Raw genomic sequence first — 24,347 nt, 5'->3', positions numbered from 1 at the left:
ATGATAATGATAATGATATCAATCGAATTGTGTTGTAGTGTCGTCATACCCACACATTTTTTTACATAACATCGTTGAAGCAAGCTTTGATGATACGAGAGTTTTTAAATTTACTTTGAAAAAATCACAGAGATTCAAAGAGACGTTTTTGTAGCCCGCTAACACATTGAACGCTTCACAGTTAGCTAAGTTTGGCTATCAAAGAATCATCCTTGTACAATTTGATGTAGTCCTCAATGCCATATCTCAGAGCAACGTCATCATTGATGAAACGACCACCAAGATAGTGTGCCTTTCCTTTGGCCATGAATTTCTCAGAGCAGGGTTTTGGGGCTGTCAAACTGACGAGCATTGATGCGCCGATGTCACACTCACCAGGTCCCTCATCTACATCCCAACCAGAGGGGATATCAACAGATACAATAGGAGGAAGCTCAGCATTATTATCGCTCAAGTATTTCAAAAGATCATTGAACGGATCTCTGATTGGAGGATGGAAAGAAAAACCAAAGAGGGCATCTACAATAACCTTGACAGAAGTACCCTTCAAAAGCGACTGGACCTGTCCCAAGTCATGCAATTGTTCGACGCCCATATCGGAAAGTTGTTTTGTCAAGTTCATGTAAAGCTCATTCTGGGGTCTTTTCGGATAGTAGATGACGGGTTGAGCATAATTCCAAACCTTCAAGTGGCGAGCACACACTAATCCATCACCACCATTGTTTCCAGGTCCGACCAAAACCAAAACTTTTTGATTTTTATCTGTTGGTGGGTACTCCTTGTAGATGGCTTTGGCTACCGCCTGTCCAGCCAATTCCATCAATTGATCGATGGAAAAAGCACCGGTAGACATAAGCTCTTTATCAAGCAAAGCCGCTGTTTTTGCCGAAATCGCCTTGAACATTTTGTGCTTAATTCTTTCCCAATTGCTATCCGTCTTCCGAAGTGACAATCAGCCCACTTCCCAAAACTTAATGAATACAACCTTTATACCTTCAATTCAAGAAGTGTTAGGTGTGTAAGTCTTATGTTCGAAGAAAACTTCAAAAAAATTCCTATTTTCTTGCTTTCACAGATGCTACAAACAGGAACGATCGTACTAAAATTGAAATACCAGTCGGTATGGAGGAGTGTCAAGTATCCGCCATGCAGGCAGGCGGCTGTCTACTGATAAGAACAAGGTATAAATACGACCAGGATTCCAATGCTCGCGCTCTCAGTCTATTTGCACTCCGATCGTTTTATCTATTTATTCATCGCTCTTTTTTTCGCTGAACACTACATTGTCTGGAACAACACACAGCACATTCAAAGGACCCCAATACGAAACAACCAAAATACTGATAGCGGTGATGGAGATAGATACAGTGAAGAATTGGCTAGATATCATCGAGTTTGGAAAGAGTTTCCAATTCGCGAGCAGCTACGTCAAAGTGCCACACATCCAAATTTCTCCGTCCGTTTCAGCCGCAGTTCTTTTCCTATTTGCAGCCCATTGGTGTATGATCCATGTGCTATTTGACCTTCGATAGAGACGCCATGGGTGATGTATATTTAATAGAAATAAGATCAAAATTTTGATGATTAAGAGTAGATAAACCATATGTATGGATTTGGTAGAGGCTATATCCGAATGGGCTTGTGTGGATAGACAAAGGGGTACATAAAACAGATTCTGCCCAAGAATTTTCTCAAATGAAATAAAAATATAGAACCAGAGGATGGAATAAATTCAAGGATAAGAATTTTTGTTTTGAGTATTTTTTGCTCATCTTTAGACTTACGTACAGCTGCCTAGGCCTCTGCACCAGAAGTGCCTGAAAAATAGTTACGCGTATGCTGGTAGTGACATATAAATAGAAACCTAAAAGAACTGGAAGAAAGCACTTGACACACACACAAGTACTAAGGTAATTCGAAAAACTTCATCTAACAGAAAATAATTCACAATTATCCTTGGAAAATTATCTACTCAAAAAAACCATTAACTATCACCCCGTCGTGGTCTTTCTCCCTAAGCACCACCCCAACCTCCCATGAAATTTAGCTTAGCTAACAACACGCAGTGCAATTCCAACTCTCCAAATTCCTTTACATATTTTAACTCGACAGTATATAAATAGACCCAATCCCCCCCCTGACCCGCAGGCCTCAAATTTCCCTTTTTCTGCCATGTACATTCCCCGATCCAGACCGGTGGTGCAGACAACAGGCGCACTGGAAATCAAATCAACCTGTTTTCATACTTCTCGAGGTAAACACTTGGCCCCAATTGACAACACGTAGCCCACGCTTCCTGCTAGGATCACACATCCCTAAAAACCTCTGCCACTCTACACACGGGACGCACATTGACTGCTACAATGAACTACAGCTTTTCGCTGCAAGGCGCTAATGCCGGAGGTTCTCCGATGATCAACTACAGAAAAGACGCTAAGAAGGCCATCAAGTTCACCATCATGGTGTCCGGTGAGCTGGGAACAGGCAAGTCCACCTTTGTCAACTGTTTGTTGGACCGTAATATCATGCCTCACGCGTACGAAGGAACACCCGTCGCCCAGAAGACATTGACGTTCACACTGGCTGCCACCGTGGCGTTGCCCAACACATCTGTATTGCCGCTGTCTCAGTTCGATGCTTCCACTGCCAACGAGGAGCCGGGTATTGCATTGACTGAGACCTCGGTCGAGGTACTGGACGAGGATAGTGTTCGCTTACACTTAAACATAATAGACACGCCTGGTTTTGGAGATAACTTGAACAACGAGTTGTGTTTCGTGGAGATCGAGAACTACTTGAAGCAGCAATTCGACTTGGTTTTGGCCGAGGAGACACGTATCCGTAGAAACCCCCGTTTTGTGGACACCAGAGTGCACGTCTTGTTGTACTTCATCACCCCCACGGGCCACGGGTTGCGTGAGCTCGATGTGCTGTGTATGAAGAGGTTGGCCAAATACGTAAACATCATTCCTGTCATTGGAAGAGCCGACACTTTCACCGAGGCAGAATTGAAGCACTTCAAGAACCAAATTAAAATCGATATCGAGCGGTTCAACGTCCCAGTGTTCCAGTTCGACAACTTCATGGACGAATATGACGCTGACGAGGATTATGATTTGATCCAAGAGTGCAAGTTCTTGACCAAATTGCAACCATTTGCAGTTGTCGCATCAGAGCAAAACTTCGAGATCAGAGACATCAACACCGGTGAGTCCAAGACAATCAAGGCGAGACAATATCCATGGGGCTTGGTTGACATCAACAATCCAAAATACAGTGACTTTCCTATCTTGAAGTCCGTCCTCTTAGGATCCCATTTGCAAGACTTGAAGGATTTGACCCACGACTTCTTGTATGAAACCTATAGAACAGAGAGATTGAGTAAAGTTACTGGTAAGAGTGATGATGCTCTTGAAGATGACTCCCAATATGAAGGCTCCGATAACCAACAAATTCTGGCTGCTGTTCCCTCTTTGTCGAATTTGGCCCAATTGACCAAGAACGGGGAGGTCTCCATGCTCATGAATGAAACCCAGGATGAGACACAAGTTGACGAATCATTCGTTGTTAAGTCTTCGCCAAAACCAAAATCCATGCTATTTTCCGAGGAAGAATCACAGAAGTTGTCTCCTCAGATTAATGATAGTGCTTCTTTCGTGTCGTCTTCATCTGCACAGTCTGGAACTTCCGCTAGAACTGGTCTTGACTCCACCAATCAATCATTCAAGAGAATGTCCATTGCACCTCAAAGACACCAGTTACGACAAATTTCCGAGACGGTGCCATATGTCATTAGACACGAACGTATCTTGGAGAGACAGCAGAAGCTCGAAGAGATTGAAATGGCCAGTGCTCGTGAATTAGCCAATAGAGCTGCATTGTTGGAGCAAAAAGCAGCCGAATTGAAGGCTAAGGAGAAAATACTCTTGCAAAGACTCGAGGCAGCTAAGAAAGCCGAAAGCCAAAGGAACAGTGTTGAAACAAAAAGACCAGAGGATGATCAAAGTGTTCTAGAATTGAAGGACAATGAAAAGGAGGACTCTCAAAACTATACCGAAATTCATGACGATGAGGATGGAGATGATGTCACAGAAGTTGAAGAGGAGATACACGAGCAACACTAGATTTACATTCTTATAAATTATATCCCATAAAATATAGACCATTAGCGAGGTATTGAACTTGAGAAGAACCCACAACATTGTCAGGTTACTAGTCGTAGCATTGATCACGATACTCCTCCACGCTATACCGAATGTGATTGCAATTTAAGGAATTTAAAATTGTCAACTATACACAAATATGTGTTCTCTCTTTAGGACCAGTGAAGACTTCTTTAAGGCCATTCCAAGATTTAGCCATGAGAGTAATACTCAAAAGGCCGCTCATCTTCAAGTTTAGTTGCCTATAAAAAATTTGACTGTAATTAGCATTGATTTTTTTTTCCGTTTTTTACACGTAGCATTCTTACATGAATATTGTCATCTTCTACTCCAGAGAACTCGTCTTTCCCATCAAAGAAAAGCAAATGAAGAATCAAAAAAAAAAAAAACAACAAAGAACATAAGCTCACGGAAAAGTTTTTTCTCACCTACATTTTCCACCCCAGTAGCTTGTTTGACTAAATTCTCCACCAAAAGTGGTGCACACACGCCCGAGTATTTTTTTGATCTTGTCGCTAACTGCAAAGACACACTTAGACTACAGAAACTCCCGCCCAAGCGCCGTTGTTCTAACCCCCCGACTTTTCTGTAGCCAATTGAATTCCCCTCCTGTGATTCTGTTTCAAGAATTGCAATTCCCAACTCTGGCAACCGCGTGTCGTTTTTTTCCCGTTGATTTAGCTTTCTCAGCTACCGAGTATTCACCGCAAGCAACCTAGAATCCACAAAAACCCGCAGTCAGCTCGCCCAGAATGGATATCGCCCAGCTCTTGGAGACGGCTTTGATGGCCAGCGATGCTGCGTCCAGAAACAACGCCGAGCAGCAGCTCTCGCAGCTTGCTGAACAGCACTACGACGAGTACATGAAGCAGTTTTCGGATGTGTTGTTGAACGGCAGCACGCCCCAGGTGCGCATTTTGGCCGCGCTCGGTATGAAGAACCAGTTGACGTCCAAGTTGGCCAACAAGAGAGCCGAGCAACTGAACAGATGGGTCAACACCAACCCTCAATTGAAGGCCTCCGTTAAGGACGCTGCCGTCAAAGTGTTGTTGAGCGATAACAGAGACATGACCACCTCCATTTCACAGCTTGTGTCTGCCATTGCCCTCATTGAACTTCCACGCAACGAGTGGCCCGAGTTGATTCCAACCATCACCGAACACACCAAGGTCGAGAGCCCATTGAATGTGAAAAGATCATGTTTGTTGGCTATTGGCTATATCTGTGAGAGCGCCGATGCCAACGATCCTCAAATTATTGCTCAATCAAATGGTATTCTTATTGCCATTGCTCAAGGTGTCCAATCCACCGAGCCCCTGACCCTAGTTAGATTGACTGCCCTCAATGCCTTGATTTACTCCTTACAATTCATCAAGAACAACTTCCAAAGGGAGGGCGAACGTAACTATATTATGCAAGTCGTCTGCGAAGCTACTCAGTCTAGCGATGTTGAATTGCAGGCTGCCGCTTTCGGATGTCTAGCCCGTATCGTCCAATTGTACTACCATTACATGTCTCTTTACATGGAGAAGGCTTTGTATGTCTTGTCCATGAATGGTATGCTGAGCCCCAACGACAGAGTTGCGTGCATGGCCATCGAGTTCTGGTCCACCATCTGCGAGGAAGAGTTCGAGATTGCTTATCAATTGCACGAGCAAAATGAGCGCGGCGAGCCTGCTTCTGCCGAGCTCACCTCTTACAATTTTGCTCTTCTCGCTTGCAGAGAGGTTTTGCCAAGATTGTTGACTTTGCTCACCAAACAAAACGAAGACCCTGAAGATGATGACTGGTCTGTTGCCATGGCTGCTGGTTCTTGTTTGCAATTATTGGCCACAACAACCGGAATTTATGTTGTGGAGCCAACCTTGTCATTCTTTGTTGCCAACATCGAACTGCCAGATTGGAGAAACCGTGAGGCCTCAGTGATGGCATTCGGTTCCATTCTCGAAGGCCCAGACATCGAGCAGCTCAAGCCGGCTATTCAAGAAGCAATTAAACCAATCGAGAGCTTGATTCACGATAACAGTATCCAAGTGAAGGAAACTGTTACTTGGTGCTTGGGAAAAATCACAGAAGTCGCCTTGAGTGCACTTGAATTGAATAAGGATTTGGAGCCATTGTTATTGGCACTTTTAGACGGATTGAGAGATCACCCTAAGGTTTCGGTCAACTCTTGTTGGGCCTTGATTAATCTCTTGGAACAACTTTGTGCTGACACTCAACATGACCAAAGTAACTTGATGTCCAAGTATTACGAGAATTTCGTACAGGCCTTGATTTTGCTCTCAAATAAGGCTGACAATGACTTCAACTCCCGTGCGTCTGCTTACGAGGCTTTGTCCGCTTTTGTATCCTACAGTGCAATGGACACCATGCCCATTATTCAGAGCATTGCCAATGAAGTTTTGACCAGAATCCAATCCACAATCTCCATGCAACAGCAGGGCCTCAGCATAGAAAACAGAGCTGCTTTGGAAGAATTGCAGATAAACATCTTGTCCTTGTTGACCAACATCATCCGTAGATTGAGTGGTGAGGTTGCCTCCGCTGCCCCAGACTTGATGAACATGTTCATCAAGTTGCTAGAGGCACAAGAGCCTAACGCATTAATCGAAGAAGATGTTTTCATTGCTATTTCTGCCGTTGCAAGTGCCTTGGGTGAACAATTCTTGCCTTTCATGGACTCGTTCGTCCCATACTTGAGTCAAGCTTTGCGCAATGTTCAATCTCAAACCTGTGTTACCGCTGTAGGATTGGTGGCGGACTTGGCCCAGTCTTTAGGCGCCAAAATTGCCCCATACTTAGGCGGCTTGATGGACATTTTGGGTCTCGCCATTTTGAACAACGACATTAAGCGCGAATTGAAGCCTGCGATCATTTCTTGTTTCGGAGACATCGCTGGTGTCATGGGGGCAGATTTTATGCAATACATGGAACCAGTCATGCAAGTTTGCGCCAACCTCACACACATGGTACCAGAAGACAGTTCATACGACTCGATGGACTACGTTACATCTGTCAAGGAGGCAGTATTGGACTGCTACGTGGGAATTGTGAGTGGGTTGAGCTCGAAGCCCGAAGTGTTGGTCCGTTATCTTGACCCAATTTTCCAGCTTATCCAGCAAGTTGCCGGTGATATCGAGTTGTCCATGAACGAGTCAGCTGCCAGATCAGCCGTCGGATTATTGGGTGATATTGCAGCAATGTACAACGATGGCCAACTCAGAAACTATTACGCTCCAGACTGGGTGACAAACTTCATCAAGAAAACTCGTGGCAACATTGTTTTCTCTCAGCAAACCAAGGATGCTGCTAGATGGGCTCGCGACCGTCAAAAGAGACAAGTCGCCTAATTAGCAACACCTGGACTGGCTGTCAATGATTTGTGGTGCTCTCTTGGCTCCCTTCCAACATTCTCTCATTGTTGATTCAACTCTGACCTCTCAACTCTTATATACTTTCATCTCTACACATCTCTTCACTCTCCACTCTCCACTCTCCTCTCCACTCTCCACTCTACAGTCTCCATGATTCATGCTCCACTCTCCTCTACACTCTTATCTCTTCCCTCTCCATTTGCACCTCTCATGTCTCTTCAAATATCATACCCTCTCACATTTCTTCGTTGCTTGTTTGAAATTTGTTTTCTATTCAATGCAATCATCCTCATCTTCTCTTACCTCTGCATCTCTACACACTCTCATTATCTCTCATTATCTCTCATAACCTCTCATTATCTCTCATAACCTCTCATCATCTCATTTGACTCTAATATCTGTATGAATAAACACATGCATCTCTAAAATCAACACCTTCATATCACAATATATTTCTCGCGTGACCCGGGCATCTGAACTCGCACCTACTGAAATTCAACTCAAAAATTTATACCATAATTTCATTTACTCGAAAAATGGCCTGTGTTAAGTCTAGTTCTGCAACAAGAAAAGGAATACTCGAAACAGAAGCTAACCTCAACAGAAAAAAGAAACACAAACTTTGACTAAAATATTTTCTGATCAATAACTTTCACTGTGTAGCACAAATTCCACAAACCATTTTCATGTTATCCTCCACTTTTCCGACCCTCCAACACTGCTACACTACCTGAACCAATTCGAAGTGTGGTTGTCTCGCCAGATGTCTCAATACATATCCTTTGATGATACACATATTGTGTACGACTCAAACGATCCTTTTGGACTATTGGCAGTCCACTTCTCCTTACTACCGATCTATTTGATGGTGTTCTATGCTTCATGGTTCATCATTACTAGAGAGATTGAGCCAGTGGTTGCAGTCGGTGGGCAGCTTGTGAGCGAAGGTATCAACAAGATCCTTAAACGAATTTTTAGACAAGCTCGGCCGGACTTTCATATAGGGTTTGGAGGTGGTAAAGCGTTGTCCTACGGAATGCCCTCTGCTCACTCACAGTTCATGGGGTTTTTTGCGGCATACTACACTGTCATGGCTTGTACATCGACTCCGCTTCTGCGCAATTGTAAGGTTCTTGTAGGCTTGGGGTTGCTCACAGCTTGTTCTGGCGTGGCTTGTTCTCGATGGTACTTGATGTACCATTCAGTGGAACAGGTTTTTGCCGGTATGTTTTTTGGAATGACAGTGGGGTCTGTTTACGGTGCTATAGTAGTGGTTTTGAGAGACATCGGGCTTGTAGATTGGGTGCTTCTGTGGAGAATTGTTCGTCTCTTCTGGATCAAGGACTCGTACTACCACAATTACAAGCTGTTCGAGACCGAGTACAAAGAAGTGGAGGCAGCGAAACAAAAAAAGTGCAATTAAGAATCGAGTAATTGTTTTAGAGGGGAATGGCGATTCCAGTAGATGTTAGAGCAGGGGAAAAACGTTTATGGAACTACAGTACTAATAGAATGTTTATAGAAAAGTATCTGAAGTTGAATGAATACAAATTGAATTGGATATGAATATGAAAATCGATTGTTGTTGCTTTTGAAGAGAAGCATCAGTGTATTGTAACTTTAAGGCTTATACTTACCGTTTAGAATTTAAAAGAGAGCTGGTGTAACGATACTTTAAGATACACAAAAATCTAGTATTTCGAGACAAATATTATATCTTAGACCATGACGAAGATGTATTCGAGTAATTTTTTCTTGGCAAACTCTTATTCTTTCGCTTGTTTCGATCTACTCATGGCCTAACCTACGCATGCTAGAAAGTTAAGACTCATGTGAGAATAAAGTGGTTCAAGTGAGCCATGCACTTCGAAATTATGGGCCTGGAAATTTGTAGCATTATTTCTACTCGATATCTCCAGCCTAGTCATGTTTGTAAGCAGGTTATCGACATTGTTGGAATCGAAAATTAAATCTGTAGGCTTTAATGAAGTTGACTCTTTGAACATAAGGAGCATGCTGGTTTTATTTATCTAAACATATGCATCTTTCCTGTTCATATTGTGCACTCGGTTGACGTTGGCAAAATTTTATCTGCCTCGGGACTATATTCCTTTCTGGCTCATTGTCTATGCTAGATCCATCTCACTTTCAATGGCATACCATACCAAAGTTGGAATTTTTCACCGCGTCGATACTATAATTAACCATTTTTTTCAATGGCATAGAAAGAAGATACATTAATAAATATCAAATTAGGCTGAGCGCCCTTTGCAAGAAGCTCATTTTTGTAACACGATGTTTTCAAACTCCAATAACGCAAAACAAAGATTGGCTAAAGAGTACAAAATACTACTCCAAAACCCAACGCCATTTATCATCGCAAGGCCAAACGAACGAAACCTCCTACAATGGCACTACATCATCACCGGTCCACCTGAAACTCCCTACGAAAACGGCCAATACCACGGAATTCTTACTTTCACTGATAAATATCCATTCGCAGGTCCATCGATTTCTATTTGTACGCCCAATGGTCGTTTTCTGTGTGGACAACGTATTTGTTTGAGTATGAGCGACTATCATCCAGAAGAGTGGAACCCAACATGGGGCGTGCTGACCATTTTGAATGGATTCTTGAGCTTTTTCACGGGAACTGAAAATGCCTTGGGCTGCACGGCATCAACTGAAGATTATAAGAAACGATGCGCAAGAGGAAGCAGGGCATTCAATAATAACGACAAGGAATTTCAAGCAGTTTTTCCTGAAATCTACGCTAGCAACCAAATAGAAATTCAACAGAACCCACAATGCACCTCAATGTGACTGTACTCCAATGGACCGAAGTGAGTTTCGACTGAGCGAATATGTGGTTGATTCCAGTGCTCATGTGGACAAGCACAATCGAGGTTGATTTGAAAGCAGTACAATTTGGCAAGAGATTCTTCTGTGAAGAGATGACTATAGTAGTAAGAATATATGTTCAGAGATTAAGAATGTGTTTTCAGAAAGAGCATAACGGTAGGAGCGAACGCGCTTTCTGAATGAATTTACATATTTTAGATAAAAAACGTCTAGATTTGCTTTCCCGCGGTATTAATCTTCATTTATGAAGGAAAAATCTAAAAATCATCCCAATCATCATCATCCTTCTTCTTGTTGTTAGCTGTGCTACTCATAGAGCCCAAGGTTGATTTGCTTTGCGGCTTCTCCAAGCCAAAGGCACTATCAACTTGTGGCCCCGAGGCGCGCCCGCCAAAGAAGTTTCCCATGGTATTGTTGAGACCCTTACTCTGCACATCTTTCGTGAAAGTATTGAAGGTTTCTTGACCATACTTGCCAGTCTCCTGCATTTTCTGGCCAAATTGGGCCATGGCTCTTTTAGCCTCGCTTCCCAAATCACTCTCTTGCAACTGGTTGATTCCTGGTTTGATCACGGACTCGTGGACTTCACTCACAGAATGAGCCACAGTCGAGGAGAAAAGACTCCATCCCTTGGACAAGGTGCCCAATGGGTCGCTCTGCAATGCATTTATGGACAAACCGGCTGCGGCGCCGCCACGAGAGGCCTCTGGCGGAGGAGATGGATCGTTGCCAAATCCACCGTATCTACCGCCCTGGGAAGGAGGCAAGTTTGCCGACCTGGTCTGGTTGGCAGACCCGAGTCTGTTGAAGTATGCCTCGTTCAGAGCTTTCTGCGAGAAGTTCTCGGAGCTGAGGTTGGAATGAGTGGAGGAAGCAAGCAGCGACTCGCCGGTGGGGAGTGTCTGGCCCGATCTGTCAGGAGCAACAAACGGTCTTCCCTCAACAATGCACGTCAATTTCTCCTTGTAGTCCTCTGCCACAAAGTTGTCGAACTTCACTTTGGCCAGTGCAGACATGTCTACACCATGATCCTCGAAGTACTCTTTACAGTTGGCGTTGCCGCCCTTCTCCATACGCAAGACCTCTTCCGGCTTAAACTGGTCCATGGTGATGGAGCGAACAAACGAAATGTGGACACCTAGACCACGATGAACACCAGCACATTCAAGACAGATGAAGATACCGAACTTGGGCAGGGCCCACTGGGGATTGAAGGCGTCACAGTCGAAGCAGCGCTTGTTCTCGGGCTGTTTCTGCAAGAGCAAGAGCTTGCGGCGTGTTTCCGGGTCTATTGACATGGATGGTGTCTGGAGTAGTAGATAGTGGAAATGGGTGTGGCAGATAATGTGTAGGAGATACGCGGCGGAGAAGGAATGGGAGTGACAGGATCAATTGTTTATAAGACTCATAAGAGGTAGATGTGGATATTGAATTAATATTGAATACTTTTTTTTGTGTTAGATAGCCATCTTTTCTTTGTTTTATAAGGATTACTTGTTGTCATTTATTCGTAGCATATCACTTCATTTCTGGTGGTGTCTTTCGAGCACAATGTCAGAGATCACAAAGAGAAAGTTTCAGTCGCACAGAGTCAGATTCGTAAATTCAACATGGAAAACGCGTGATCCCTTGCAATCAAAACATCTGGCTAAAAACCTAAAGTTTGGTCAAAATCTCGCTGTTCCTCTTGGTAAGCTCCACTGGATACATGTTACCGCCAGTCAACAGCCCTATATGCCACGATCCACCGTCAACTACATGCACAGTGCCGGTGACGTAGTCAGCAGCAGGAGAGAATAAATATACTGTCGCCTCAGCAATGTCACGCGTCGAGCCCATCCGCTGAAGGGGTACCTTACGCATGCACTCATCCTTATTCTTCACCAACCGTTCGAGCCCCTCGGTGCCTGCAATTGGCCCGGGAGCGATACAATTGCTGCGGATCCCCAATGGTCCCAACTCGACAGCCAATGCGTTCGATAACGCATCCACACCTGCCTTGGCTGCTCCTACATGGATCTGGAATGGAACACCGTAATAGTGCAATGTTGCACTGACGAAAAGAACGGCTCCCTTATTCTTGCGAAGCTCATTGAAGGTCGCTTTTACAGTGTTGTACGAGCCGAGCAAATCGATGTTCACCACACTGGAGAACGCATTGCTGGACAAATGATTGAAGTCGGCCAAAAAGTTGCCCGCGGCTCCCGCTATTACATAATCGATGCGGCCAAGCTTCTCAACGGTGAGTTCTACAGCTTTGGCAATGGAATTGACATCTCTGACGTCAGTATTGGCACAACTGACAACTACGGCGCCCAGACGCAAAGCGGCGATTTCCCGCGCTACAGAATCCGTCTTCTCCTTGTTTCTTCCAACAATTGCAGCGTTGGCTCCTAGAAGAACCATTGCTTCTGTTTGAACACGGCAGATTGTGCCTGCACCGCCGGTGACAAACACAACTTTCCCTTTGAAGATGTCTGGTTTCCAGACGCACGTGTCGAGGAAGGTGCTGTCTAAAACCATTTATGAAATTATATTGTGGAAGAATATGGGAAATGGACTGCTTTTATATTCCATGTGACCTGGTCTGGGGTAGATCCTGTGCAGTTTGTTTGTGGGGAACTTTACCGAGTGCCGAGTGACGATAAGCGAAGAACTGAAAATAGAAATGTGTAGAAAAATGACAGGGGAAAGAGAGACAGAAAAAAAGATAGAATTAATAAACTGGGATCGTTTTTTTTTTTTGTAGAATGCTTTGTACTTGTTATGTTGTATTAAACCTATCTGGCGAGAATAAGACTAATGATTCAGCGCTATAGACTTTTGCAGAATATACTACTGAACAAAAGCCAAAGGTATTCCATGTAAAAATTTATGAACAGGTTTCCTCTTCAAGATTGGGTTTGTCTGCCCAAAGCACTGGCGCCTTCCGTTTTGCCTCGGAAGCAGAAGAACAATCTCCGTTTCGCAAAGAACCTTCTGTCACGTCGTCTCTTTGTCTTTTATGAGCTCCATTTTGAACTTTGACACCTTGAAATAGGTCTCGAGATTGCACCCCATTCTCGACGGGCTCCGAGGGTTCTTCATCGCCTTCTAAACGCTCGTCCAGAATGGGAGACGACAATTGGTCGCTCGAAACTTGCGACCGCCTGGTGTACTTTTTGCCATTGAAACTGGATGCTCTCTCATTTTCTGCAGCTTCATATGTCTTCAAAAACGTTCTACCAATAGAGACATACTCAAGCTTTGTTTCTAAGAAATCGCGGTATTTTTTCGAGATGTCTGCAGCCAAAATAAAGCCAGCATCACTAAAAGCCCGCTTTTCTATGACTGAGAGTAGATCTAGACACAGAGAGTTTGCACAAGAATTGTGCATGGAAACCTTCTCAAAATAGGAGAAGAAATGACGCATCAAATCATGATCAACAATAAATTGTGAGACTCTAGTGTTCTTCACGAGAACGATACTTTTCAAAGCTCGTATGACGGCAAGCTTGAGAAGAGCACTAGATCGCAGACTCAAGGATACGAACAACCCTTTAAGTAAACCAGTTTCGAGTAGAAAAGAGCAACAATTGTCTTGACCATGTTCTCTGCAGCAGAAGGAGATAATATCACACAAATGCTGATACAAACCTGGCTGTCCTTTTAGATTCTCTTGTGCTTTGTCCTTGATAATTGGGTCATCTGATAGTAGATTGAAGAAGTCTTCGAATAGAATCGGTGCCACAGAAGTGTAAAATTGGTGATAATGCTTCTCAGCAATTTCAGCTGACTTTTTCGGATCAGCCTTTTTGATACATTCGCCCTCAGAGGTTTGATCTTCGTTCACAGCTGAGATCTCAGCAGATGCAGCATACAAGACAGACTTGAGAGCTTCGAAAGCTTGCATTTGGAGTCCCGGAATACGTGATTCTAGCAACACTCGACTCAAAGACACTATGAGATTAACATCAAAAATGAGATTGAGCCTCAAAGGATGTGGGCCTTGTTCTCCAGAAAGAGCAGAATTGCTGGCATGCTCCTCGAGATCTTCCATTTCATCCACATGTTGCTCTTCATTTGATACCGAATTCGAAAAGGTAACATCCTGGTCGAGAACGGTAACAACCAACTCGGTTCCCAAGGATCGAATGGCTGGATCCTCGTCATTTAAAGCACAAGGAATCATTTTGGAGAACCCTGATTTAATCAAAGTTCCAAAAAACTCCGGTTTCACTGCAGCCACATGGCATTTGGCCACCATTGCGAAATTATGAATCATGCGGATTCCGTCTCGCTTTTGTTCAGAGTTCAAATTGTTGGAAGCGTACAGCAGGAAGAGCAGCTCGAGAAAATTGCCGTTCGCCAGCGAACGTCGGAGGTAATTAAGGAGCTCGAGCTGGCACTTGTAAATCATGGAGGACAAGGTGCCAATTACATGATCATCAAAAAATAGAGAAACAAAAACAGAACGAAAGTAAACAAGGACGTGCTCCATGCGTAGAATAGAGAGCTTCGTATCGGGAAAAGTCGGTATGTTCTTAAGTTGTTTCAAACACTCAAATTTGAATTCTTTTGCAAGGGCATCTCTATGGCCAGCCTTATGGTTCGGGTATTCGCGGTCGTACTCAAGCATTGCCGCAAGAGCTATAATTGACTCGTCCCGGGCGAAAAATTCGTTGAGTAGTAGGGTTTCGTTGTAAATGAGGAGTGTTTTCATGATATCGTTGAGTAAATGCAAGCTCTTGAGATCGTGCTTTTTCTCACAAGTTAGAAATAGAGCGTAAAGACGGGCCAAGTAGTTGTGTTCGATTACGAAGCTCAGAATCTTGAACCGCGAGTATAGAGAATTGGAACCTTGAGCGAAAATTTCCAGCATCTCCGCAAGTCCCTCGCTCACAGGTGAAGTAGGAGGATATGTAATCGGGCCTGCTATAAGCTCTGTGATTTCACGAGGGCCATCATTGTTGATCCCTTCTTGACCCAGCGAGGTAATGACGTAGTACAAAGATATCATGGGACTCAAGTTTTCCTGCTGCACTTTTACAATGAAATCACACAAATCAGCGCAGCCTTCGTTCTCCTGGAACGAAAGCGCCAAGTCCTTGCCAGACGAGTCCGACCACACTATTAAGGTCTCTTGCTGGCGCTGGTACTGGATGGAGCCCTCCAAATACGATCGAAGAATGATGTCTTCGGAATCGAGCTCATTTCTCACTATAAAATACGGCTTTTGTGTCTTGACGTCGACTTTGCCCATACAGTAGCCTGTTCCGTTATCAAGCCAGTCGTCACCCTGTAGAAGGTATACCTTGACGCGTCGGGGCGACTTGCTCTGGATATGCATGCGCTCGTCTACATCGCCGGACGGCGTATCGGTGGAATCGGCGCCCGACGACAACGATGGTTGCGCGTCGCCGGTTTGTTCTTGTATCATTCAAACAGACTACACTGAATGGCTGGAATGGAGAAGCAATAATAGGCTTTCGGGTGCGATCTTGGAAAGCGATCTCTCCAATAGTGTGAAATGTCTATTGGGATATGGATGTATGTGTGGCTTGAGATCCCTATGGAAAATATAGTCGGTGCTCTTGATTTAAGGTCTGTCTACAGTGGTGGTGCCAGAAGAGGGAAAGAACGCGTAGACAGAAGGAAGGAGCGTGTGGATGTTGGAAAACTGCGCGCTTACACGTCTCTTACGCTGAAAATGGCTTGCGTTGGTGGATTGGGAGAAGGTCAGTGGTAGGTGTAAGTATGGCTGGTCTGGTTGATGTACAGGTTCACACATATATTGCGGAGGTGCTCATAGACAGATGGATCTGGTATTCAATCAGTAGAAATTTCTGGGGAATGGGGCAGCGTGCGGATATTTTTAAAACGGAGAGAGATTTTTGTGATTGGTCTTGTTGGAATTTATGTTTATTTTTAATTTTGATTTGTTTGCGTGTTCCATTACCCTGTAGCGCCGTTATGTATTTAAGAGTCGTATTTCTGCATCTCCTGCGTCGCGTGACGGTTTGACAGCATGGAAGAATATAAAGAAAACGGTCGGCGAAAAAGAAATTTATTTTGCGAAGGTGGAATTAAGATGAATTTTACGATGATTGTTCGGGACAGTTTCATCTGACAGACCGATTCAGGTTTCGCAGAGAGTTCGAGTTCCGTTCGAAAGATCTCAGATGATCTTAGTAGGCCATCATACCATTTTCATTCAATTTGTCGAAGAATAGAGTGGAGAATGGAAATCCATCAATTGCTATGTTTATTTACAAATACCGAAGCCTTCATTGGTTCGGTCTTTCTGTTCCTTCCTGGCGGCACTAATGACATACAAGTGCACTAGAAGACAAGTTTCTCAACCAATCAGCGTTGTCAACATCATGGGTATCTTCGACTTCACCCCACTCACCGGTTTGAAAAATGGTCTCAAGATTGCCCAACTCCATGATCTCATCGACGGACTTGTAGAAGTAGTCGGAGACGTCTGACTTGTTCACCTGATACAAGTTCTTCTGGGCGTCTTCGTCGCCAACATTGGACCGAAGGATAGAAGCACCACAGAGGAAAGATTTGGAAGACAAAATGGCTTTCTCCAAAGCCACAAGGTCATAGATCGGCAACAGATCCAACCACTTCAAAACTACATTCTGCGTGGTGATGGACTGGCTTTTACCACAGAGACCATCAGTCTCACAATCTAAAACTTCCAAGTGAATTCTGGCGTTCTCATCCGGCAAGAGATTGTGCTTTTTGCCGTAGGCAGTGAAGAAGTCCTCGTACTCGGCTATCAATGGGCGATACAACTCCTCCTGTTTGGCTCTCAACCGACCCTCGTATTCCTCGGCAACAGTGAAGATCAAACACGTGTCTGTGTCCAAGTATCTCAACATGTTGTATTTGATATCATTCAAGTCGCCAATCTTGGCTACCATGTTTGCATCTACTTCCTCGGCGAAATGAACCGTTTGCAAGTCTACAGCACGCGAAACCATCGACGTCAACGGCAAAGAGTTGGGCTTGATTTTCAAGTCATTCAATGTGTCCCACTCGTGCTCCACCAAATGCGCCAACTGCTTCTTCTCAGCAGGTATAGCCAACGTGTGTCCTAGTGGGGTCTTGAGGGGCTTGTCATCTAGGCAAACCTCGTAGAGTTTTGTTTGTGGGTTTTCCTTCGTTTGAGCGTTTTTCCAGAAACGGTTCAACGTTTTCTCCAAGCGGTTGGTTTGAGTTCTGGCATCGCCAGAGGAAACCTGGCTCAATTTATACGACACAGAGAAGCTACGACACGCCAACGGCAAGAACCGGGTGGCTTTTCCCAACGGAAGTACAGACGCGAGCATATTGTGAAATGTAACCTCCTGTTGCTGGAAATGTGTGGATGGTGGTAGAAGTACTATTCTTCAGTGGTCCTGTACCCTATGATTCCCCAGACACCTCCAACCAATATTACCAGTACTACCCTTCTTCACGAGCTGTTAGATTTAGAAATCAGCACTCCCTGAATTCCAACACATATACTGTAAAGATGTCGCTAGATCCCCAGGCACTCCAGAAATTGCTTCTTGAAATGGACAGTCAGCTCAATAAATCGAGAGCAGAGTTGTCCATGTGCAACGTTCAGCTCAACAGAGTGGAAACCAATATCAGCATTGTGGAGAACACCAGCAGCAAATTGAAAGAACTTACCAAACCCGAGGACTCGGTCTGGAAGGGTGTTGGCCGTGCCTTTTTGAAAACAGACACCACGCAGTACTTGGACCAAATCAACAAAGACAAGAAGGAGTTTTTGGAGACGCAGAAGGGCTTGAAAACGAAACAGCACTATCTAGAAACAACCTTGGAAAACACGATCAAGAGCATGACCGATATCGTCGGACGGAAGTAGGCCAGAGGGGTGGTTTACACGATTTGGCTCGTGCCGGATGTATTTTAATTTGCATTGCAAGAAATTAATGATATGAAAAATTTGCGGCCGAGAAGTATTTATTACTTAGGCTGATTATGTAGACCAATTGCGTCAGGAAGTTGCTGTCGTTCATGGCACCAGAGCCATGGAGACGATCTGGTCTATCATTCAATTCCATAAGATGTCGTCAATATTGTCTGTCTTTATTGGCCAGCCAGTTTATCGTCAATATTCTATACCTTAAATGGCCAGTCAGTTCATCGTCAAATAGTTGTCATACATAGTACACTCCATCAATACCGGCCAAGCCCATTGACTACCTGATAAAACCACTATCTAAACTTAAGCAAATATCCTATTTCCCAGTAAGTATTAAAGAGGTTCCGGCCACTTTGAAAATGCCAGCTATTAATGTTACACTATGCTAGACCCTCAATCACTATCTTCATCAACACCGTCATCCAAGATCCGTCTCTCGATATCGTCATCCTCCAATTTCCTTTTGTTCAGCATTTTCTGAGTCAAGAACTCATTGAGTTTGTCCTGAAGCGTCGTGAGTTGTGCTCTAAGGTTCCCAAGAGGGGTGTCTTTGGCCGCACTGGGTTTATCTCTATCTTCTCCGCCAGCCTTGAGAACAATCTCTGAAATTTGCGTTGTCTTTCCGTCAGTAGAATGGGGGCCAACGCCAGGTATAAGTTTCACCTCAATGGGTTCAGTGGGCGAGGTGTAGATAGCAGTGGGAACTAAGGTAGTCATTATAAGGGGTAGGGTCGATAAAACAGAAAGAGTCTTCCTAGTATGAGGTATGGAATGAGGTAGTATTGATTACTGTACAAAGAACAGAGTTTGATCTGGTTTGATACCAAAAATATCGAAGGTATAGATAAGTGGTGAGTACTTGGAGTGAGATGTGGGACCAGTCTAAGACCAGTGACTTGTTACCATCGATCATGGAGGGAGTAAACACAAAATTCACGGGAAATTAAGCAATTTAGTAAATTAAAATAATTGATCACTTTCGATATTGTTTTTCCATTCAGAATATATACTAGTCTGTCTACCTAGATATCTAAGTAAATCTTTAATTCATTAGTTGATCGTAATTAACAAATACAAGTCACAAGTGACACCACATTCTAATCACTCAGATTTTCGATCGGAATACGTCTGGCGGTGTTGGAGTAAGCATTGAACTTGACCTCGACAATCTCGTCAGTACAGAACTCCAACCATGGAATGTCGTAGCACGAACAGGCCATAAGATAGCCATGCAAAACTCTAAGCACAGTCTCGTCGGCAATAATTAAAATGTCTCCGCTCATGCGCTCCATCTCAAGAATCAACGGCTCAATCTTGATGGCCAAGTCATGGTACAGCTCCGCCCGGGAGAACCGGTGATGGTATGGGTCTGCTAAGAACAGTTCATATTCGGTAGGAAAGTTATCACGAATCTCTTCCTCGGTCATGGCGCCAACGACTCCTGGGTTTTTCTGGGACAATTGAATCCGGTGACGGATATTGACGCCTCTCTCTTTGAAAAATTGCGTGGTCTGTTTGGTTCTCTTCTTCACAGATGTCCAAACCACAAAAGAGTCGTCTTCTACACCATCAGCACCCGTTGGCGGGTGCTTCTCATCAATAGATAAAGTGGTCTTGAGCTTTGTAGCAAGGAATCCAGACTCTCCGTCATCTTCGAACACTCTGCCCTTGGACTTCAAGTGCTTGATCATTGTCTTTGTGAGGTTCTTGGCGTAATTTATTCCGCCCTCATCTAATGGCGGATCTTTGGAGTAGTCCCATTCGTTTTTGTAGCATCTGGCAAAATAGACCGAGCCCAGCTTGATCCGAGAGTTCATAAGGAAAAACACGACTTTGTTGATTAAGTAGCCATAGTTGGAATTGTGCAATTCGATTCTCTGACCAAAATTAATCATCTTGATGTATGCCAATGTTTTATCCTCCGAGTCCTGTGACATCTCCTTGTAGTAAGGAGAAAGTGCATTGATACGTGCTGAGTAGTCCTTGTAAGCGTCTTCATAGTTCCAGTTCTCGTAGTCAGGCAGCGAGCGAGCGGCCAGCTCCATATTTTTTTTCAACATATTTTCGTCGGTGACAGTCAGCTCAATGAAGATACACTGGATATTAACGTCTTGGAACCGCTTGTTAAGTTGTCTACGATACTCCGGTGTGGCATTGACAGCGTCGTAAATAGCAACCTGACCCTTGTCGGTCTCGAAAAAGTTCAAAATGTCGTTCAAACAGTTCTCTACAGTCTTGTCCCTGAACATCGCCTCCTGAGAATCATGTGGGTACATCACGAACGACGCATGATCCAAGTCATCTGCGGGTGCCGCAGCACGTCGATAGTTGCTCAAGTGGAAACTGTGTGTCTTGACACCTAACCAACGCAAGTAACGTGTGAGAGAAACAGACAAATGGGTTTTTCCTCTCCCGGGCAAACCCGCTAAAGCAATACAGATCTTTCCAGCGTGGAAGAGCCTTCCGGACTCCGTGGAATAGAGCTGCGCCGGGGAGATATGATGAGGATCGATCTGTTTGTGCACCGCGTCGATTCCCGTGACATCGCTTAGTCTTCTGCGAACAGGAACATTGGGGGAACGGTCAATCAAGTTCGGTTTGGAGTTGAGATGGAAAGACCATCTTTTCTTGGTTCTTCTTCCCAGCGAGAGGTTACGCAGTAAGGGCGAGGAGCCAAACCCGTTGAAGATCTCCAAGTCATACTCGGGATCCAGTTCTATGGCCGACATGTGGGCAGAATTTGGGTTGTGATCGGTAGTTGGTGGATACTTTCCCCAGACATTAAGGCGGTGCAGGAATATGGGGGTTGGCCCAGATAAGGTGAAAGGGGAAGGTGGCGAGATCTGGTCGGGAAAATATGAAAAAAAGAATACGAGAGAGACGATTAATCTACTTGTATTTTGATTTGATCAAATTTAGTGAAGAATTTATTCAAGGAACACCATAGGTGGAGGCTTCGTTGTTGAGAAAGAAATAGGGTTCAACGAGAAGGTTTGAAATTTGAGAGAACGAAGCAGTTGCCAATGAATTTTTGAAGTGCTACTAAAGAATCTCCAAATTTGTTTGTCTTCGGTGTTATCCTATAGTTAGCAATATGTAGACGTTATTGGAGTTTTGTCACTTTTATTGATGCAGTGCTTCCGCAAAAAGAGCCGAATAATTACTCTATTTCAGGTTTAAATTTCGTTATGCCCATTCTGTTGAACTTATACACTGCAAAGTATTACTCTTTACAAGATTCATAGCTCTAGATTGTGGCTCTGCATCCGCTGCCCCGGTGTATAATTAGAGATAGACACAATAGTCATCTAAGTGGCAAAGAGTAAAAATCTGCTAATACTCTCGAGTCAGGTGCATCAAAATGATATCGGTCGCGTTTTTTTATTGGAATAGAAATAAATCGATTCGAAGACACAAATCAGGCTATTGACTTTAGCTCCACTACCATGTGCAGGTTTTTGCAACCAAAATCCAGTTCATAGGAATTCTTGTAAGATACCTATGGCCAGTTGAATTGATTAAAGAGGTATTGATCCGATTTAGTTAAAATAGTAGTTCATTTGTTTCGTTCGATGAGATGTTTATTGTATGCATGCTCTTCTTGAACTAAGATAAATGCCACAGATCGACAAAACGTCAATGTTCCCAGATATCAATTTACCAACTCTTCCATAACATGGTAGCTAATTAATCAGGAGAATAATTTACAGAGAAGTTCTGAACCTTTCGTACTTACACGGGTATTGCTCTCGTCAAATTGAGTAGATATTCATACACCCATAAAAACTACGAACACAGCGCTAATTTGTGGAAATACTGAAACTACGAAATCAAGAACAAACAGCATCTCAATGGACAGAACAGAGCAAAGCTTGAAATTGACTGTAGATCGGAACCAAAAAATTCCTATCTTTAAGATAGTTCACTCTCAACGCCAATATATCACGTACTGTTCCCTTGATATGCACGAAAAACGTTAAAAACCAAACAAACAACAACAATGCTCAAGAAAATCAAATCTCATTAAACTAGCACCAATAGTCCTCTTAGATTTACGCTATTCTGTGTCGTCTCGTGTACACCTACACTACTATTGAAGGATCGCCCCAAATGTGTATTATTCAAATAAAATTACAGAATTTACTCGGCCTTACCGCCCTTCTTGACAATGTAAGCCTTTCTCTTGTCGTCCAAGTACAACTTGGTGATGACAACCTTGGATGGGTGGATGTTGATTGGGATAGAAGCACCAGAAGACTTCTCCTTTTGCAACTTGTCGATCTGAACAGAGAACTTCAATCTGTAGACGGTGGAGATCTTACCCTCGGAACCCTTCTTAGAACCTCTGACAACAGTGACCTCGTCCTCCTTTCTGATTGGGAGAGATCTGATGTTGTATTGAGCTCTCAACTCCTTGGACAAAGGAGCGGACATCAACACTCTTCTTTGAGCAGAGCCAGCAGAGAAGTGAGCCTTTCTGGACTTGGAACGGGAGGAAGAAACGTCTAAGAGTTAGTAGGGTTCATGGTGGAGAGGCGCAAAGTTTGATTGTACGACTTTTCGTAATGACATCGGATAAAGAAGGTAAAGAACGACCAATTTCGGCACAGAACCAAAACTAGGGATCTAAACAGGCACCCGGAGCCATAAAGCATCTCAGTTTACATACCTTGACTGATCTTGGCCATTTTGTTAGTGATGAGAAGTGAGTGCTAATCGAGAAGAGTGCGTTCTCTATGTGTAGTTGGAAAATTTTCGATGCGATACTATGTACAGGATGTCAGGGCTTGTGCCCTAAGTGCACTTTTGTCAATACACTGTAGCACTTGACACCACGCAAAATAAAAGATCAGAACATGAAAAACACTTCAACAAATCAAATTTGCCTTTCTTCAAAATAGACTGAAACAGATCGAATCAGATTCTCGAAAAAAAAAAAGTACGGAACATTTCACAATAATCTATGGCTGACATGCAAAAAGGAAACCCACCGCGGGACTCGAACCCGCAATCGCCGTCTCCGGAGGACGGTACCTTAACCAATTAGGCCAGGCGGGCTTCTTGTGGGGAAAACCGTTAGCGATTGACATGACCTCTTAAATGAGCGTCTAAGCTCAATGCTCAAACAAATTTCCAAGGGATACTCTCAAATTCCTTTTGCTCCTAATATGGATAATTCCCTTACTCTTCATATGCGGCGACTACCTAATGATTGGTGACTTCGAAATTTCACGCTCTCCACATTTTCACTCCACTGTAACATGTTCTTTCTGAAAACTCCAGTGTCAGCAATTGGCATGAGAACTTTGCTTCTCCCCAGTGCCAGGCTAGCTCCTCGTCATGTGGGAATTTCCTGCTTTTCGGCAATTCGCCCTATTGGAATCAGATCTATTCATCTGTACCAACACAAGAAATACTCTACTGCATCAGCACCACCACCCCCACCACCACCCAAAAATGCCAAAGGTATGAAGATCTTGTCCACAATCTCCAGATTTGCGACCTTTTCCATCTCGTCTCTCTTAGTGGTCGGAGCCTTGGGTGTTTCGGGAATGGTCATATACTTGATGTTCTCAGAGCTCTTTTTGCCGTCTGGAGAGACAAAAACTTTCAACAAGGCACTTAAAGTCATTGAGTCTAGTGAAGTTGCCCAAAAATCCCTTAATTTTGCACCTGGCGAGCGTTTGAAGGCTTACGGTGATGTTCCAGGTGACAAATGGGTCAGAAACAGACCAATTCAAAGCGCTCGCAAGAAGAGCGCAGATGGTAAGGACATAATGGTGGTGAAGTTTCATGTGGAGACCAAGTCGGGTAAACATGCTACTGTTTTGGTGGAGCAGATAGATACTTCCTTCTGGACTTCGGAGTTTTCTTATATTGCATTGGACATATATGGTGGAAAAAGGGTTTACGTGGTCGAGCCAAAATTCTCTTCCAAAAACTTGGTTCCCAGAGGCTCAGGATTAGGCTCTGGCAGCGGATTTCTTGGACTCAATTGGGGACCGAAGAAGGACTAGT

The 24,347-nt window shown here is 43.9% G+C and overlaps 14 protein-coding genes and 1 non-coding gene across 15 annotated transcripts; 6 read left to right on the top strand and 9 right to left on the bottom strand.

The window, feature by feature from the left end:
- Positions 1-181: 181 nt before the first annotated feature.
- On the bottom strand, positions 182-904 carry PUMCH_000466 (uncharacterized protein; the record flags this gene model as incomplete). The annotated part of the gene is made up of 1 exon (XM_063019554.1): positions 182-904. The coding sequence occupies one exon, from the start codon at positions 902-904 to the stop codon at positions 182-184; it is 723 nt and encodes a 240-aa protein (XP_062875624.1).
- Positions 905-2,363: 1,459 nt separating this feature from the next.
- On the top strand, positions 2,364-4,124 carry PUMCH_000465 (uncharacterized protein; the record flags this gene model as incomplete). Its single annotated transcript, XM_063019553.1, has 1 exon — positions 2,364-4,124. One exon carries the CDS (start codon positions 2,364-2,366, stop codon positions 4,122-4,124), a length of 1,761 nt encoding a protein of 586 aa, XP_062875623.1.
- Positions 4,125-4,915: 791 nt separating this feature from the next.
- On the top strand, positions 4,916-7,516 carry PUMCH_000464 (uncharacterized protein; the record flags this gene model as incomplete). The annotated part of the gene is made up of 1 exon (XM_063019552.1): positions 4,916-7,516. One exon carries the CDS (start codon positions 4,916-4,918, stop codon positions 7,514-7,516), a length of 2,601 nt encoding a protein of 866 aa, XP_062875622.1.
- A 787-nt stretch (positions 7,517-8,303) lies between these two features.
- Positions 8,304-8,963, top strand: PUMCH_000463 (uncharacterized protein; the record flags this gene model as incomplete). Its single annotated transcript, XM_063019551.1, has 1 exon — positions 8,304-8,963. The coding sequence occupies one exon, from the start codon at positions 8,304-8,306 to the stop codon at positions 8,961-8,963; it is 660 nt and encodes a 219-aa protein (XP_062875621.1).
- Positions 8,964-9,835: 872 nt separating this feature from the next.
- Positions 9,836-10,363, top strand: PUMCH_000462 (uncharacterized protein; the record flags this gene model as incomplete). Its single annotated transcript, XM_063019550.1, has 1 exon — positions 9,836-10,363. The coding sequence occupies one exon, from the start codon at positions 9,836-9,838 to the stop codon at positions 10,361-10,363; it is 528 nt and encodes a 175-aa protein (XP_062875620.1).
- A 296-nt stretch (positions 10,364-10,659) lies between these two features.
- PUMCH_000461 (uncharacterized protein) lies at positions 10,660-11,700 on the bottom strand (the record flags this gene model as incomplete). The annotated part of the gene is made up of 1 exon (XM_063019549.1): positions 10,660-11,700. The coding sequence occupies one exon, from the start codon at positions 11,698-11,700 to the stop codon at positions 10,660-10,662; it is 1,041 nt and encodes a 346-aa protein (XP_062875619.1).
- A 358-nt stretch (positions 11,701-12,058) lies between these two features.
- PUMCH_000460 (uncharacterized protein) lies at positions 12,059-12,925 on the bottom strand (the record flags this gene model as incomplete). Its single annotated transcript, XM_063019548.1, has 1 exon — positions 12,059-12,925. One exon carries the CDS (start codon positions 12,923-12,925, stop codon positions 12,059-12,061), a length of 867 nt encoding a protein of 288 aa, XP_062875618.1.
- A 349-nt stretch (positions 12,926-13,274) lies between these two features.
- On the bottom strand, positions 13,275-15,821 carry PUMCH_000459 (uncharacterized protein; the record flags this gene model as incomplete). Its single annotated transcript, XM_063019547.1, has 1 exon — positions 13,275-15,821. The coding sequence occupies one exon, from the start codon at positions 15,819-15,821 to the stop codon at positions 13,275-13,277; it is 2,547 nt and encodes an 848-aa protein (XP_062875617.1).
- An 883-nt stretch (positions 15,822-16,704) lies between these two features.
- On the bottom strand, positions 16,705-17,724 carry PUMCH_000458 (uncharacterized protein; the record flags this gene model as incomplete). Its single annotated transcript, XM_063019546.1, has 1 exon — positions 16,705-17,724. The coding sequence occupies one exon, from the start codon at positions 17,722-17,724 to the stop codon at positions 16,705-16,707; it is 1,020 nt and encodes a 339-aa protein (XP_062875616.1).
- Positions 17,725-17,762: 38 nt separating this feature from the next.
- Positions 17,763-18,269, top strand: PUMCH_000457 (uncharacterized protein; the record flags this gene model as incomplete). The annotated part of the gene is made up of 1 exon (XM_063019545.1): positions 17,763-18,269. The coding sequence occupies one exon, from the start codon at positions 17,763-17,765 to the stop codon at positions 18,267-18,269; it is 507 nt and encodes a 168-aa protein (XP_062875615.1).
- Positions 18,270-18,722: 453 nt separating this feature from the next.
- On the bottom strand, positions 18,723-19,046 carry PUMCH_000456 (uncharacterized protein; the record flags this gene model as incomplete). The annotated part of the gene is made up of 1 exon (XM_063019544.1): positions 18,723-19,046. One exon carries the CDS (start codon positions 19,044-19,046, stop codon positions 18,723-18,725), a length of 324 nt encoding a protein of 107 aa, XP_062875614.1.
- A 380-nt stretch (positions 19,047-19,426) lies between these two features.
- PUMCH_000455 (uncharacterized protein) lies at positions 19,427-21,058 on the bottom strand (the record flags this gene model as incomplete). The annotated part of the gene is made up of 1 exon (XM_063019543.1): positions 19,427-21,058. The coding sequence occupies one exon, from the start codon at positions 21,056-21,058 to the stop codon at positions 19,427-19,429; it is 1,632 nt and encodes a 543-aa protein (XP_062875613.1).
- A 1,411-nt stretch (positions 21,059-22,469) lies between these two features.
- Positions 22,470-23,017, bottom strand: PUMCH_000454 (uncharacterized protein; the record flags this gene model as incomplete). Its single annotated transcript, XM_063019542.1, has 2 exons — positions 22,470-22,834; positions 22,999-23,017. The coding sequence occupies 2 exons, from the start codon at positions 23,015-23,017 to the stop codon at positions 22,470-22,472; spliced, it is 384 nt and encodes a 127-aa protein (XP_062875612.1).
- A 296-nt stretch (positions 23,018-23,313) lies between these two features.
- On the bottom strand, positions 23,314-23,387 carry PUMCH_000453. Its single transcript has one exon. It is a non-coding gene; the product is annotated as a tRNA-Arg (tRNA).
- Positions 23,388-23,590: 203 nt separating this feature from the next.
- Positions 23,591-24,346, top strand: PUMCH_000452 (uncharacterized protein; the record flags this gene model as incomplete). The annotated part of the gene is made up of 1 exon (XM_063019541.1): positions 23,591-24,346. The coding sequence occupies one exon, from the start codon at positions 23,591-23,593 to the stop codon at positions 24,344-24,346; it is 756 nt and encodes a 251-aa protein (XP_062875611.1).
- Between the last annotated feature and the right edge of the window lies 1 nt (position 24,347).

Source organism: Australozyma saopauloensis, chromosome 1 (genome assembly GCF_035610405.1).
Source record: "Australozyma saopauloensis chromosome 1, complete sequence".
Taxonomy (NCBI): domain Eukaryota; kingdom Fungi; phylum Ascomycota; class Pichiomycetes; order Serinales; family Metschnikowiaceae; genus Australozyma; species Australozyma saopauloensis.
The sequence above is the reverse complement of the archived record's forward strand: the minus strand, read 5'-3'. Positions and strand labels throughout refer to the sequence as shown.